The 16,653-nt window shown below is 38.2% G+C and overlaps 3 protein-coding genes across 3 annotated transcripts; 2 read left to right on the top strand and 1 right to left on the bottom strand.

Annotated features, from left to right (window-relative positions):
* Nucleotides 1-74: 74 nt before the first annotated feature.
* LOC126811520 (lys-63-specific deubiquitinase BRCC36) lies at nt 75-7,050 on the bottom strand. The gene is made up of 7 exons (XM_050537207.2): nt 6,842-7,050; nt 5,518-5,637; nt 5,036-5,123; nt 4,069-4,157; nt 2,230-2,294; nt 1,770-1,945; nt 75-1,074 (listed from the first exon to the last, which is right to left on the bottom strand). Exons 1-7 carry the CDS (start codon nt 6,944-6,946, stop codon nt 917-919), a joined length of 801 nt encoding a protein of 266 aa, XP_050393164.1. The 5' UTR covers nt 6,947-7,050; the 3' UTR covers nt 75-916.
* Nucleotides 7,051-7,107: 57 nt separating this feature from the next.
* Nucleotides 7,108-11,793, top strand: LOC130010573 (uncharacterized). The gene is made up of 3 exons (XM_056098328.1): nt 7,108-7,199; nt 10,746-11,732; nt 11,771-11,793. Exons 2-3 carry the CDS (start codon nt 10,754-10,756, stop codon nt 11,791-11,793), a joined length of 1,002 nt encoding a protein of 333 aa, XP_055954303.1. The 5' UTR covers nt 7,108-7,199; nt 10,746-10,753.
* LOC126811515 (uncharacterized) lies at nt 11,740-15,719 on the top strand. The gene is made up of 3 exons (XM_050537192.2): nt 11,740-12,125; nt 13,055-13,998; nt 14,699-15,719. Exons 1-3 carry the CDS (start codon nt 11,825-11,827, stop codon nt 15,083-15,085), a joined length of 1,632 nt encoding a protein of 543 aa, XP_050393149.2. The 5' UTR covers nt 11,740-11,824; the 3' UTR covers nt 15,086-15,719.
* Nucleotides 15,720-16,653: the final 934 nt, after the last annotated feature.

Here is a 16,653-nt window from a genome sequence, read left to right on the forward strand (position 1 = left end):
CGACCCATTTGGGTCAATTTCTAGGTCCCAAATATTAGAGATTTAGCTCCTTTAATGTAATAAACTGATTTACACGCTTTTATTAAAACTTTTATTGAAATTTCTAATCATATTTGTTCATCAAAATAAGCCAGCAGCCCATTTGAATGGCAGTCTACATCAGAAGTACCATTTGAAATTCACCTATGCACTGACAGTGACTGTCCTCCAATACACAATTCAAAGGGAGAGGGATTATCTAAGTTAATGTCCTCCAATAGACATTGAAGGGGGGGGGGGGGGTACTCATGTAACTGTCCTCCAATACACGTTGAAAAGGGGGAGGGGTTACCCATGTTACTGTCCTCGAATACACGTTGAAAAGGGGGAGTGGTTACCCATGTTACTGCTCTCCAATACACATTGAGAAGGAAGAGGGATTACCATAGTTACTTTCCCTCAATGCATACTGAGACTGGGGAGAGGGTGTTACCATCATTACTGCCCTCCCATACACATTGAGAAGGGGATTACCATAGTTACTGCCTTCCAAACACATTGAGAATGGAGAGGGGTTACCATAGTTACTATCCTCAAATACAAATTGAGAAGAGTATGGAGTTACCATAGTTACTGTCCTCCAATACTCATTTAATAGGGGGAAGGGTTTACATAGTTACTGTTCTCATATACACATTGAAAAGGGATTACCATAGTTACCACCTCCAATACACATGGAGAAAGGCGAGGAGGTTACCATAGTTACTGTCTGTTCCCAAATACACTTGGAGAGAGTATACACAAGTTTTGTTTTTCAATTCTCCAATACACATTGAGGGAGGGGTTTAACATTGTCTCTGTTGGTTCCCCAATCCGAAAGTTTGTAAATAAAACTAATGTTTATAAAATACAACAGGCATCTTCATCTCACATCTCATCAGGAAGTTTTCAAGGTTCTCAGTTGTTGTTTTAAATCTTCTCGTTGCTGCGTCAATTGTTCCATTCTAAATTTGTTCATTTTAAGACGATTCTCTAGTGCCTGTATTAAAGGTCCACTCATTACTTCCATAATATGACATAAACATTTCGTATAAACTGAAAATAATCACAGACAATTACATAATATGACATAAATAATTTGTGTAAACTGAAATAATCACAGACAATTTTATACAGACATTGGGAAGATAAAAGGGGGGGGGGGGGTAGAGAAAAAAAGAAAAATGAAATGGGGTTTACCCTGCTACTGTTCTGCTCCGACTTGACGACCGGCATACACAGCAGTGCTATGGCCTATCAAATTCCAATTGCGAAGTCCCATCCAAATGACTAGACAGCTGTCCTTGTCTAAACCCTCTGTCCTGTACCACTGACAAGGGGAATATGGTCAAAAGCCACATGTAAGTTAACCTAAAATCTTTTGATGGGCTTCTTTTTAATCCGTCAAGTGGCGTGGTTTCGATTCCCCGCTTGAACGTGACAAGGAGTAGGGTCGTTTGTCCGACCTTGTGGGTTATCTCCGGGTCCTCAGGTTTTCTCCGACTGCTAAAGACCACTAAACGCAAACAAATTATTGAAATGATCTAGTCTGGGTCGAGTGGATCTTAAACGCTATTTCTCTTTTTAATCCGATTGACTCCAAACTCAGATGGTGCAATTTTATTTTAATAATTCACTTGCAGGTAGAGATCTGTACCAGTGGGAAGAAAAAGGAGGCCGCACATGGTTGAACAGGTAACATAATCCCCCACCTCCAACACACACACACACACAGAATGGTACACACTCACCTGATGCGTTCTGTATTTTAGTTAGAAGATCCAGATCACCGCCCTGTGTTGTTTGATCGTATGCCTCTCCTTCCTCTAGACACAGAATTCTGGGTAATTCTACGAGAGCATCAAGAGCTGTTGAACCTATACCTGCACTTGGTACAATGTGTAGTGGAACTTCCACTCGCTCGTACCTGTTCATCAACATAAAAACATTGTAAATCAATTGAAACTAAAGATTTTCAAAATCCTATGCGATTTTTTTCCCTTTTTTTCAGTGCAATGAAATATATTGGGTCAAGTTTTCCTAATGAGGCCATGTCATTTTCAAAGTTACCGTTATATGAAAGATTCTTTTATGGTTTTTGCTACAAATGGACACAAAAAATAATATATCATACCTGTACAGTATGTCTTGAAAATGTAGGACTGGGTTACCTGGACTCTATGAAGAATATAGAATGACATAAATACTTACTGAGGTGGTCCATAATCTCCTCCATAATTCACAGATTGAAAACAGGTCACCTGGACTCGATTTTGCTACATAAAAAAGAAATTCATTGTAAAAATACACAAACTTATATCTTCAGTTTTTTATGATAAATTGTTTCAATGACATTAAGGGATTGAACTGGAAATACAGAAACGATAAGACAAACCTGCGGACAAACTACACAGATATTGCTAGAAAAAACAAACAATATCAAATCAAGTTAATGGATCCAGGGGCCAACCATAATCTAATGTTTATTACCAAGCAACATTTCTACTAGGATTGTAATCTGTAGTATTTTCCAGTGTGGTTTCACCTTGTCAGTGGTGCAGGACGAAGGGCTTGTTTGGATGGGATGAAAAATGTACACATTGGCATGCACGTAATAACGTAAAAGATCCCTTGACAGTTGGAATTCGATATAAGAGTAGGTTGTAGCGCCACTGTCTGGGCAAAATTTCGCTCATAGCACACTGTATGGCGTATGCCTATTGTCATTAGCCCAATCCTACTGTTCTGCACCGACTGGGCTAAGGGGGGTTGGATGGCTGAATGGTTAGCGTGCGCGCGCTGTATCATAAAGTCTGTCATTGAGTCAACTGGCGTGGTTTCGAATCCCCGGTTGTACGTGGCAAGGAGTAGGGTCGCCTGTCCAACCTCGTGGGTTTTCTCCGGGTCCTCCGGTTTCCTCCCACTGCTAAAGACCACTATGCGCAAGCGAATTATTGAAATAAAATTAAACCGTATGTTAGGCTGACCTTAAAAATATCTTTGTTTCGCCTAACGCGACCGACTAACTAAAACCACCCCCGACTTAAATTATTTTATTGCACTTTTCCGCGATCTTTTTATTTTATTTTGTGTGTCAACCTGAAATATATCACGAGAGTTATTTCCCTTTACCATGGCTATGGTTTGATTCATTATTGAAACTGGTTGATCAAGACGAAAGCGTCATAGGTGTCGCTTCTCAACAAAATGGTTGCAGACGAAAGCACGTCCATTCCCACGAAATGATTCTGCCTCTATGTCTGTGGGGCGTCGTTTTAAACATGACGACGATATTTTCAACATCCGTTTTCGAGAAAAATAAAGGCACAACCCGCACGATCGTTAAAAACGTGTTGAGGGAGTTTCAAACGTGAGTTTGTCGCAATTTGTGTGCGAGTCGTGCATCAAGAAAAATCCCGATGTCATTGATTTGTTTGCCAATAAAAGAAGACGAATGTTTGCACCCGGAAAATTATCAAGCTGTCAAATTAGCTCTTAAAAAAAAAATCTGAAAAAAAACCCGACCTACCGACCCTTCTCCTCGATTGTGGGTCGGGTTTGGTGAAACAAAGATATTTTTAAGGTCAGCCTTAGTCCCGAAATGACCTAGTTTGTGTCGAGTGGACGTTAAACCCTTCTCTCTCTCTCCGACTGGGCTAATGAAGATGGGCATACGCTATACAGTGTACTATGAGGAAAATTTTGCCTGGACGGTTGCATTACAGCTTACTGTTATAACAAATTCCAACTGCCAACGGATCTTTTACGTGCATCCCAATGTGTACATGGGACCTCGATTTTCCGTGCCATCCGAACGACTGGGCAGCCGCCCTTGTCAGACCCTCCATCCTGTACCACTGACAAGGGGAAACCACGATGGGAAATCCTGATGAACTTTCTAGGCCAACACCAGGATTGAGAACTCACGACCTCCAGGCTAGCCAGCCAGCATCTTACTTACTTAGCCACTGTGGCTCCAGAAAAGTATAACCCCATTTTATTTCTATTGATTTATATCGTAAGAAATCTTGGACAGTTCCTTGCACTTACCTTTGTATTTTTATCTTCATTAAAAACTGAGAATATTAAGCCTATAAACCCTGGATCTAACATCTGATACATTGCCTGAGTTCGTACATCTACAATAAAAACAGAAAATATTAACCCTTTAAACCCTTGATCCAACGAAACAAAAATGATACAGAGTTTGTCAATAGTCACAACAAATGGAATTCGAATAATTAATTCAATTAAAATAATCAATTTTGGAAGAATTTTCTAGAATCTGTAAATCTATCCAACATCAAGATCTTTTCTTTCATCTGTTTGTTATTTTTCGATATCAGTTGATTTCATTGAAGTAATAATAAAAATACATTATGCAAAAGCTAAATATGCCTATTGCAGGTCTTTCTTCAGACCTGAAATTTTTTCTAAATTGTTAATTAGACATTAATTAACTGATCCAGGCCATAATCAACTCTCGATGCAATCAGATACCTCCAATATTAAGTAGATTAGAACAGTTCAGCCATATTTTGATTTAATTTAAAAATGGAGAAGCTAGGCTTAGCTACGAACAACCAGTATGGTGGTTACAATCAGTGCACACATCTTGTCAAACCTTCCTAAGCTAATATCTTAACTCGCAATAGAGTACTTTGAATGAAATTTTCAATATATTCATTTTGAACTTTTATAGCAAGAATGGTTAGCTCTTTATCTAAATCTTACATAATGTATCTTTAATAATTATTATAGAAGACATGTCTCATCCGAACATCTAGAAGACACTGGCCCTTACCAGGTCCTCCTGTCCCATCCTACAACACCAACAAGGCGAAACCTCTTCAGGGCCTCTTGGATAGCGAGATAGTGCCTTACTCACTGAGTCACAATACATACAAATCTTAGATCAAACTCTCCACACATCATATGTTATACCACTCTGACACCCATCCCACTTGAATAATGGCATTAACATGTCAATTAAGTTTTATTAGACAATGATACATACCAACATGTGAAGGCCATACAGTAATATGGGGATGGGAATGATACCAGCCTAAAACTCGCATTGGGCGATCTAATTCTTTAGCCAGCATCTGAAGCAAATAAAATATACGGATATTACTTAGTAACAGAGATCGGTAGGCAAATAAAAAAATTACCTGTGTCGACGATAAGCCTAAATCACGGACTCTAAACTTTTTATTCTCATTTCCCAGGTTCTAATAATCGCTCCAGGCACTCTCAGCTTGCTTCCCATTTGTCGGGGGTAGCATCTGCTTTATATATAGAGACTGACAAGGAAAGTCTTACATAGTCGTTGGGCAAAAATTACCTCTCTAGCTTTGCACCTGTGACCATGGAAATCATTTTACCATTTGTTAGTCACAAAATGATCTAACAATTGTGTTGATGAGACATTAAAACCCTTTCCATTCCAATGCAAACAATTTTTTTTATCGTTTTATGGAATAGTTTCGTTTGACTAACCTCAGCCTTGGTTGAAGCATCTGAGAGTTGTTCTGGTGATATCTCAACACGATCTGGTCGTTTATCTGACCGTCGTAACATAATGACTGCCGAAACATGGGACACATGCTGCTCATCCACCTACAAATAAATTAAAAATGAGTTGCCGGGTAACAAATCATACATCCACCTGTAACCAAATCAACTTAGCAGTTCTGAGTTAAACAACTAAAATTCCAAGGATGATAATTAAAGTAAGGATGCGTCGTTTGCATTTTTCGCTAAAATATCAAATATCTCTGGGCTTAATCCATGCTAATATGTAGGCCCAATCTGATTTATTAATTAAGAAAACAAAATCAAACTACCAACTGTGTATTTAATTTGCCATCTTGGATTCAATCAGATTTAAAACAGACCTATCAATTCTGTTCCGCGACGGGCTTGTTATACACAGAACATAATAGATTGATCAAATTTCACTACTTTAACATGTAAATTGTAAATGTAATTTAAAGATGGGTTCCCGCATACAAACTGGGTGATTTAATGGTATATATGGACCAAAAACATATTCAAACTAATTAATTTGTCATAATTATGCTTCAAATCCTTCTCAAACATTGTAATTGCTAAGGAATGCCCTGCTATTAAAATTCGATCAAACCAGGTCATGTTTACGTCACGTCTTGGGAGTCCGAGGAGAATTAGTTGCTTACATAAAACGATGTTGTCTTTAATCGCTTACTATTTATTACAAATATCGAATCCTAATTAAATTCTCGGATTATCCACTACCCGCGCCTTTTTTATCTCAGAAAGTATTGTACGTCTAACTCTTCATAAAGTTTATCAACTTGTACATCAAGCGCTCAATGTTCGCTTGTGACCTTTGACATCATGCGTGCAAAAGTTCCTAATCGTCGGGCTGTTGATTAGGGGAACCCTTACATTTTTGTCCTGTATATGCTCCATGAGTGTTTTTCAAAATAAAATCCAGTATTTTTCCAGTAGGATTGGATATCTCTACTTTCCATATATACCAAAATTGCCATACTTTTATTGGAAATAACCACCCGATAAATATTTTCTGGGAACCCATCTTTAAATAGTTAAAATAGCCTTTTACTGTCAAACTACTCAAACGGAAGTGGACCATTTTAGGGCTTAAATTCCTATTAGAGATTCATGATTGAGAAATTTAAACTAACTCTAAGTTTCGTTTATTGTTCACTTTAGGCCTATTTATAATTCTTAGTTTAGCAGAGCATGTGGTCAGTTGTAAGGGGTTGCATTTTTTGTTTTTTTACGATTTTATTTTTTGTTTGTTTTTTTTTTTTTTTACCTCTCCAATCAACAAGCCCATCACTTCTTCTCTCTCCGTTGACAGTGCGTGAGTTATACAAACCAGATAGGCGTCTGCTTCTAAATGAACACTAGAAACAGCCATTTCGACGCCTAAATTTTAAAATAATTGACTAGTCTAAACTCTTTAGAATGATTCATAAATTCTTTCAACGAAGTTTTCTACTACCGGAAGCACCGAGAGTTATTGCATGGACGACAGTTCTTGCCTCTAATGTACAACCATTGAAGAGCTAGACGGTGAGAGTGTCAACAACAACCTGTTGTCAGTTGTTTATTGTCTGAATTAGAAGAGAACGGTTAACACGTGGTTAACTGTATTTACCGATAAAATTACAGTATGTATGATACGTCATTTATTGCATGCAAGTCGAGCCTAAATCGGCCAAAGTTTCGAACTGTCACCGCTTCCATGTCATGATTATGATATATTCGAATGCTTATGCCTTATCTAAATCCTAAAAAAATCTAGGCGCAGTATGCTGATCCGGCTACTTAGGGTTAGGGTCAGAAGTCAAAAATCTACAAGACGCAAGATAACCAGTAACTCTGCATTGGTATTCAGTTTATATCTCCGCTCAGTAAAGTGACCCATAGCGACATGTACAAACAATATTGTCGCGATAATATTGGGGTAAGACGGACGACATCAGTTAGTGGAGTCAGGAGTGGAACCATTTCTAACTGGCCCAGTGAGTAAAGATCTGGCTGAATACTAATCAGGATAGGGTTCACTCGCAAAGTTTCCCAGCGTGGTTGGGTCACGGGTCACGGGTCACAGGTGACGTAACAGGTCCCGACAAAGAACAGTGGCTAGTTGTTCGGGTGATACTAAAAACCAAGGCTTTGTGTACACACCTACACAATTGGCATGCACATATTAAAGAGCCGACACTGGACTGCTACCTGGACAAAATTTCTAGCATATAACATGGTGCCGGCCCATACTTACATGAACACTCATTGCCCGGTTGGTGCAGAAAAGTATGACGTTAGAAATGCCATTTCAATTCATTTCATTCATCTAAAGACTTAAGCCTAAAAACCAAAATTCAGAACGGAAAAGTGTGGCTAATTAATTTTTAAGATGTATCTTCAACTCAGTTTGTGAATAAAACTTTTGACAGTCTTCTTGTTTAAAATTATACATGTATAAGTCGGTGCTAGCCCCCAGAATTAACACTTTATACATTCAAGCAGAGAGATGAGGATTGAAAATAAAATGGGGTTTAATGTCCTACTGTTCTGCTTCGACAAGGCTAATGAAGATAGGCATACGCCATGGTGTTCCATGAGGTAAATTTTGCCCAGACAGCGACTCTACAGCCTACTCTTATATCGAATTTCAACTGTCGGGGGATCTTTTATGTGCACGCCAATGGGTTTTTTGTTTTTGTCCTATCCAAATGACTAGACAGCTATCCTTGTCAGGTCCTCCATCCTGCACCAATGACAATGGGAACCCACGCCGGAAAATCGCAACGAACTTTCCCGGCCAACACCGGGAGCAAACCCGCAACCTCCAGACTAGCGAGCCAGTGTTTTACCCACTTAGCCAGAGAGATTATTTTGTTGGAAGTAAGATTGATTAATAGCAACAATAGCCACATGTTCAGTAGCCATCATCTTTAATATTAAAGATATTGGTTTTATATTGTAACAGCTGTCATTCTTTCATATAAGATATTGACTACATGATAATGATAACAAACTTCATTAGATGAAGTAGATACTGTATGCTATATTTCACTGTTTACTGTAAAATCAGATACTTTGGGCTGTGCTTGTCTCAAATAGGGTTGTATATTTTCGTAAGTATATCTATACATAATTAACATGTTTTACATCGACTAAGAACAAGTGTGATAATAGAGACTATTGTGAGTAAACATTTTATCTAAGTACCCATGCTTTTCAAGAAAGTTTTATGTGACAATGAGTAGGGTCACCTCCTGTAGCCTACAGCCTTGTGGGTTTTCTCCAGTCTCCTGGTTAACTCCTATGGGGTTGGGTGGTCTAGTGGTTAAACGAGTGCATGCAAAATCATAAGGTCTGTCATTGAGTCAACTGGCTTGAAAGTGTCAAGGAATACGATCATTGACCCTAATGGGTCGCAACGCATATAATGATGTAATCTGATTGTATATAAACTGATTTACATTCAATTGTTTCCGTTTTGACTCTTAATTTCAAATCAGTTATGTCCAGCGAAATATGGCACGAGTCTCAACCGAATGACAATTTCTAGTGTCTGGTTATTCCAGTCTATTGCGCATGCTCTCCAGATAAGATGGCGTCCCCGTTTGACAGAAGTTGTGGAATATGTCTAGCCTCGTTCTTTCTGGTCACTTGTTACAAATGACGCTGAAACGCACTATGGTACACGATTCGTGTACCAATGGTAAAATGTTTATTTTGTCTTAAATATTGGATATCAGAAGCCTACCTTTTCCCGGTAAGATCACAACATCAATGTTGATTTGAATTGACAAATAATTTGTGTTTTCAACGTGTAAGACTTTTTTTGATATTGAGTTGGAGACTTGGCTACTTTAAAGACCCTATGATCGAGCAAATTATTAAAATAAGGTTTGGTGTGCCATGGGGTCTATTTTCAACTCCATTTTATTTTTAAATGGAAGTGTGTATTTTGTTGCCATATATATACATGTGGTATTTGATGTCAGCAGATTGATTATCACCTATAGTATCATTTAATATGTTAGTTTATGTTTACAAGCAATCAAACATCAACAGATGGTTTTCCGAGATAATGAGTCATTCTTACTATTGATCTTTTGGCCTGAAGCAAAACATTGTTTTTATCATTTTGCAATGAGTTGATACACCTGAAATTTTATGTATTGAACAGCAACTTTTTTGTCTACATTAGTCTACAGAAGGAGGGCTTGGTAAGGAACAGTGTCTAGTCATTTGGATGGTACAAATAATCTGAGGTTCTTGCATGTGCCTGTATTGTCATGCATGTATAAGAACCCTTAATGGATGGAATTTAATAAGAGATGGAAAGAGAAATGGGGTTTAACATCCAGAGAGATAGATACACATATGCAGAGAGAGAGAGACTAAAGGGAACATGTGTTTATATTTTTATATTGTTTATATTATAGACTAAAGCAAGAGAGAGAGAGAGAGAAATGGGGTTTAACGTCCACTCGACACAAACTAGGTCATTTCGGGACTAACATGGTTTAATTTTATTTACATAATTTGCTTGCGCGTAGGGGTCTTTAGCAGTGGGAGGAAACCGGAGGACCCGGAGAAAACTCACGAGGTTGGACAGGCGACCCTACTCCTTGCCACGTACAACCGGGGAGACTAAAGCAAACATGTGTTTATATTTTTATATTGTTTATATTATTTCAATTATTCGCTTGCATGTAGGGGTCTTTAGCAGTGGGGGGAAACCGAAGGACCTGGAGAAAACTCCTGAGGTTGCACAGGAGACCCCATCCCTTGTCACGTACAAGCAGGGAATCAAAACCATATCACTTGACTCAACGACAGACCTTGTGATGCAACGTACACACTAACCATTTGACCACCCAACCCCTGGAATTCATTGAAATGCCACCGTCTTTCCAAATTTTCCCTGTATGCCCTTCTCCATTGGTCCCGGTTGCTTCGGAAAGGTAGGATGTTAAACACCATTTCATTTCAGGTATTAATAGTTCCTTCTGGACATCAATATACATCAGTCAGAGCAAAACAGTAGGACACTAAACCCCATTTCATTTCATCGGTATACATGTATGTTGCTTTTATAATAATAATGATTTATTCATTTATAATGCAACCAAAATTATGCTAAAAGCTGTTTGATGGCAGCAAAAATAATCTAAGATTTATTTTATATATTTCAGTCGTACTGATGTATGTGATTGGAGGGGAGTATGGCCTTACAAAACACAATACCATCATGGTGAGACTCATACGGCTGTATTCTCGCTCACGAAAAGTTCGAACCCTGCTCTTTATTTTAACATGCGGCTCTTTACTTGTCGTCGTAAATTTGGCATTTGGTTTGAATTTGATGAATACAAACATTTTATACGACACAGAAGGCATGATGTCCGGATATAACAGCATCTTGCCACTTCCACCATTCATGAGAAAAAATGCAGCGCAGCGCGAAATGGAAAGAAAACATCACGAAAGGATGGTTATGTTTCAACGTATTTTCGAGAAACATTCTAAATCGAAGACGAATTCTAGATCAGAAGATCAACAGGTGTGCAGGCATCCTCATCTAGATTTAAAACATGACGCAAATAAACACGCATATTATCATTTGCCTCCGTTAAATTGTACAGGAAAAAGTCTGTTCAGCTTGTTAAACGGTGTCGTAAAGTTGAATCGTTCTGTACTAGAGGGGAAAGAACTGGGTAAGTGTGTCTATCTCGGCATAGAGCGAGTGACGGACGATTATTTCACGTACACCGAAAGTTTGGAGAAAAACACTGATCCGTATGATATTATATTAGAGCAGGATTTTATCAGAATTCAGTGTTTTTTAAAGAGTAGTGAAAGCGAGAATAAAGAGAAAGTTGAAATAACGAGTCACGAGAAATCTGTTATCTCATTTAGACGTCGTTTGCTACGTAATTTACCAGATGAAAATAATCCAAGTGATTTAGGGTTTGTTCCAGATGAAAATAAATCAAACCACATTCCGCACTCAAAGAATACCACCAACTTTATTTCCAATTATAATCATTCCAATAACAGTTACCATAGCAATAACAGTTACCACAGCAATAATAACCTAACGTTAGACAGTGATTATAAACATAGTTACCACATCAATAACAAAACCGAAGACAGTGTTAAAATCCAAGGTAATGACTATGGCGATTTTGAACATAGTTTCCATAGCAACAGTAGTGAGGTGGAAAATGCTTTTCCCCATAACGACTATGGAGACTATGGATATAACTATGATATGTGGAATCAAAAGAACCAGGCTTTCGGGGTCGAATCCTCGGAATGCGACTTTGATCAGTTTCTCCTTCATGTTCATCCAAAAGCCAGTGTCTTCGATAGAATTTCTAAAACAAAACCAGGAAAATTTTCAACTAAGATGAATGTTTTGTTTTTTGGGCTGGACTCCATGTCACAGCTTAGCTTTAGGCGAAAGTTGCCCAAGACAATGAAATATTTACAGGAGTTGAAATCTGTGACATTGAATGGTTATAACATTGTCGGGGATGCAACCACTGCAGCACTTATACCCATGTTAACAGGTAAGTTTATTTATTAATAACAGAGAAATTTGGGTATCAGCCATGAGGTTATCCATCATTATCAGCCATAGGGTTTCCTATCAGTATCATCTGTAGGGTTATACATTATTATCAGCCTCAGAGTTATCTATCAGCCTTAGTGTTATCCTGCAACTTATCAGTCACAAGATTAGCCTATCCATCAACCATAGTGTTATCCTGCAGTATCAGCCACATGATTAGCCTATCCATCAACCATAGTGTTATCCTGCAGTATCAGCCACATGATTAGTCTATCCATCAACCATAGTGTTATCCTGCAGTATCAGCCACATGATTAGTCTATCCATCAACCATAGTGTTATCCTGCAGTATCAGCCACATGATTAGTCTATCCATCAACCATAGTGTTATCCTGCAGTATCAGCCACAAGATTAGCCTATCCATCAACCATAGTGTTATCCTGCAGTATCAGCCACATGATTAGCCTATCCATTAGCCATAAAGTGTTATCCTGCAGTATCAGCCACATGATTAGCCTATCCATCAACCATAGTGTTAACCTGCAGTATCAGACACATGATTAGCCTATCCCTATCCATCAGCCATAGTGTTATCCTGCAATATCATCTATGGGATTTTCCGGTGAGGTTTCCCCCCTTGTCAGTGGTGCAGGACAATGCATAGTCATTCAGATGAACTGACAAAATCGAGGTCCAGTGTACACATGGGAATGCACATAAAAGATCCCTTGGCAGTTGGAAATCGATATAAGAGCCATTGTCCTACTGTCCGGGCAAAATTTCCCTCATAGCACACGGTATGACGTATGCCCAGTCTGTGCATAAATGTTAAATTTCATTTTATTGCTAATAATGAAAGATGTTTAGACTTTCAGAAGGCTTTAACAATCATATTTAACTATTTCATATGTTTTGATTTTTTGCAGGAAAAACTGAAGTTGAATTACCTGAGGTTCGTAAATCTGAGATGGAATCAGAGATGGTGGATGTCTATCCTTTAATCTGGAAAAAGTTTAAAGATGATGGATACGTTACAATGTTCGCGGAGGACGAACCAACTATAGGGGCCTTTAATCTCCGCTTAACTGGATTTCAGGAACAGCCTACTGATCATTACATGCGACAGTTCTGGCTCGCGATCTGGGAATCGATGCTTCGTTCTAATAGCCCTCGTTACTGTACCGGAAACATGCCACATCATACTTTCATGCTTGACTATTTAAAAGATTTTTTTGTGAAATACCACAATGTGTCGAAATTTGCGTTCGGATTTCAAAGTGAGTTGTCACACTGGAACAATAACCCTGTGGAATATATTGACGAGGAACTGACAGATTTTCTACGATTTTTAAATGTCAAAGGGTTTTTAGATAATACGTTGTTAATTTTAATGGGAGATCACGGAGCACGATATAGTACCGTCCGTAACACAGTTCAGGGTAAACTGGAGGAACGTCTGCCCATGATGACCTTCAGATTCCCGCCTTGGTTCGAAGACAAATTTCCAAATGCAATTCATAACTTACGCAAAAATGCCAATCGCTTGTCCACACCTTTTGATGTTCATGAAACTTTGCTAGATGTTCTAGACTATAGTAGAATTGGCGTCCAGTCTCAACCTGGGGATAAATCCATGAGTTTATTGAAAGAAGTTCCGTTAAATCGATCGTGTGAATCAGCAGGGATTGATACACATTGGTGTGCCTGTCTAACGCAAGTTCGTATTCCATCTAATGATAAATTTGCAAGGATTTCGGCCAAGGCATTGGTGTCGTATATAAACAATTATACTCAGAAACAAAGACATTATTGTGCTGTATTAAGACTAAAAGAAGTGTTGACGGCTATGTTAGTCATTCCAAATGAACAGGTATTAATGTGCTTTCTTTTTTGGGGGGGGGGAGGGGGGCAGGATGGGATGGGCGTGCGGAGGAGTTGGTCTAATACATACAGATATAAGGTCTGCCGTGGTGTGCTTTCAAACACCATCTTGTACATGGGGGGAAGTAGTCTAGCACATACGCTTTAGATCATAAGATATGTCATGGCATGCTTTCAAACCCCATCTTGTAAGCGACAAGGGGTCACCTTCCTAACCTTGTGGGTTTCATCCCACTGCAATGCTAAAGACCCCCTAAAATGTAATCGCTTATCATTAAAATGGATGTCACTCAATAAAAGGACTGACAATCGAGACTGATATTAAAGGGAACCCAAAATTAGCTCTAAAAAGTTTGTTACCATAAATAAACATGTCATTTATTATATTGTATATGACTGGGCCAAATAAACCTATCTACCATACTGACAATTACCCTCTTTTCACTGTTGATGCCCCATGCATGCTTAATCAGACCCTGTCAAAACATTGTTTATTATCATACCAAGTACTTGGCAATCGGCCATTCATACACTCATACATCGCACGGCATAAAGTAATTTGACTGAAATTTTCAATATATTTATTTTTTTTATTATTTATTTTTGAACTGTTATAGCCAGCTCTTTATCTAAATCATACATAATGCATCTTTAGGTCAGTTTTGTTTTCATAATCTTGTGTATTTCAGGTTTTACGATACAAAAGCTCGCAAGATGACGATCAGAGAATCGCAAACTTCACCAGGGATATTAACATGGATAAAGCTCATTATCAGATCACCATAGAAACTCTACCAAATAAGGGAATATATGAAGCGACTGTTGAAGTGGATTTCCGTAACGAAACTTACCGATATAATGTCACGCCAGAAATTAGCAGAATAGATCGCTATGGTGATCAACCAAAATGTGTTCAAGAGAAATACCCAGACTTGCGTAAATACTGTTTCTGTCATCCAGTTTCATCGAACGTGACACAAGATGGTGGCAAACACGAGGAAGAAGCAAAACACAGTTCTATGAAGAGAAAAAACAAAGCTGGAAATCCCCATGGCTTGAGGTTAAAAACGGGTTAAAGTCATGAATGTGTTTATTTTACACCACATTCGACTGACCATGGTTGTTTTTATCTTTTAATGGCATTTAGCAATTGATCTTAATACAACACAACAGAGTTCTATGGATAACAATACTATATTATATACAACAAGATTTCACTAGTCGTTATCAAGCATACAAATTACAGTATATAGGTACATTCAACAATAATAACAGATACAATAAACTTAGTAGGCTGTTAAACCCCATTCATTTCATTCCTTCTATAGTAGGGATACAGAGTGCAATAAAATAACCGAACATAGACGTATTTACATCGTTGGTATTGTGTTTACTATAAAACAATGTTTCAGTAAAGGGCACGCAATAACATAATATTAAAGACATGCAGTATTTTTTTTTTTTTTTCTATTCTCACTTTAAAGCTACTAATCAACAAACTATATTTAATAAATTTTCTGTTTACTGTTCCCCTTCCTCTGACATGGTGCCCGGTCAAAATTTCCCTCACAGCACACTGTATGGCATATTCCCGTCTTCATTAGCCCAGTCAGGAGCAGAACTGTAGGATGTTAAACCCCATTTCATTTTATTATCGTTCCCCTTCCCATATAATAAAACTTCTTTCATAAACTCTTACCTGATAGTTTCATGAGCTAAAGTAAAATCAGACTAGCGATATTTATTAAATTTATCAAACCAGGTCATGTTTACGTCACGTCTTGGATGTCAGAGGAGAATTCATTGCATACATTAGACGATGTTGTCTTTAATCGCTTACTATTTATTACAAATATCGAATCCTAATTAAATTCTCGGATTATCAAATACCCGCGCATTTTCCGTCATTTTTATCTCAGAAAGTGTTGTACGTCTAACTCTTCATAGCGTTTATCAACTTGTACATCAAGCGCTCAATGTTCGCGTGTGACCTTTGACATCACGCGTGCAGAAATTCTAAATCGTCGGGCTGTTGATTAGGGGAACCCTTACAGTTTTGTCCTGTATATGCTCCATGAGTGTTTTGCGGGGAATCCAGTATTTTTCTAGTAAGATTGGGTATCTCTAATTTCCATATATACCAAAATTGCCATACTTTTATTGGAAATAACCACCCGATAAATACTTTTCTGGGAACCCATCTTTAAAGGTATATTATATCTTTGTAAGTTTGTATTGTTGAAGGGGGATGGGTAGCCGAATTGTGGATAATTAAAATAACTGCATGGACAAGGTTATTGTTAAAGGTATATTATATGTTTGTAAGTTTCTATTGTGGAAGGGGTTCGGACGTGTGAACATAAGGTATGCCATTGAGAAAAGTGGCGTGGTTTCAATTCCGAACTTGTACGTGAGAATGAGTTAGGTCGCCTGTGAAATTTCCTGGGTTTTCTTCAGGTCCTCCTGTTTGCGCCCATCACTAAAGACCATATTACCAAGCGAGTTATTGAAATAGAATTTAACCCTATGTCAGTCCTAAAATGACCTAGTTTGTGTCGAGGGGGCGTTAAACAACTTCTATCTGAGCCAATTGCAATAAAACTGTGGCCATAAAATTTTACATATGGCAATTGTTCTGGCGATA

The sequence above is a fragment of the Patella vulgata genome, chromosome 1, assembly GCF_932274485.2.
Source record: "Patella vulgata chromosome 1, xgPatVulg1.2, whole genome shotgun sequence".
In the NCBI taxonomy this organism is placed as follows: domain Eukaryota; kingdom Metazoa; phylum Mollusca; class Gastropoda; family Patellidae; genus Patella; species Patella vulgata.

What these genes read in the sequence shown, in the direction of transcription:
- LOC126811520 (XM_050537207.2), bottom strand. Translation starts at nt 6,946, where the DNA reads ATGGCTGTTTCTAGTGTTCATTTAGAAGCAGACGCCTATCTGGTTTGT. An exon ending in GGAGATTATGGACCACCTCA is followed by an intron (nt 1,946 to 2,229) that starts GTAAGTATTTAT and finishes GTTGATGAACAG; the next exon opens with GTACGAGCGAGTGGAAGTTC. An exon ending in TAAAATACAGAACGCATCAG is followed by an intron (nt 1,075 to 1,769) that starts GTGAGTGTGTAC and finishes GATTATTTTCAG; the next exon opens with TTTATACGAAATGTTTATGT.
- LOC130010573 (XM_056098328.1), top strand. Translation starts at nt 10,754, where the DNA reads ATGTATGTGATTGGAGGGGAGTATGGCCTTACAAAACACAATACCATC. An exon ending in AATCCAAGGTAATGACTATG is followed by an intron (nt 11,733 to 11,770) that starts GCGATTTTGAAC and finishes AACAGTAGTGAG; the next exon opens with GTGGAAAATGCTTTTCCCCA.
- LOC126811515 (XM_050537192.2), top strand. Translation starts at nt 11,825, where the DNA reads ATGTGGAATCAAAAGAACCAGGCTTTCGGGGTCGAATCCTCGGAATGC. An exon ending in ACTTATACCCATGTTAACAG is followed by an intron (nt 12,126 to 13,054) that starts GTAAGTTTATTT and finishes GATTTTTTGCAG; the next exon opens with GAAAAACTGAAGTTGAATTA. An exon ending in TAGTCATTCCAAATGAACAG is followed by an intron (nt 13,999 to 14,698) that starts GTATTAATGTGC and finishes TGTGTATTTCAG; the next exon opens with GTTTTACGATACAAAAGCTC.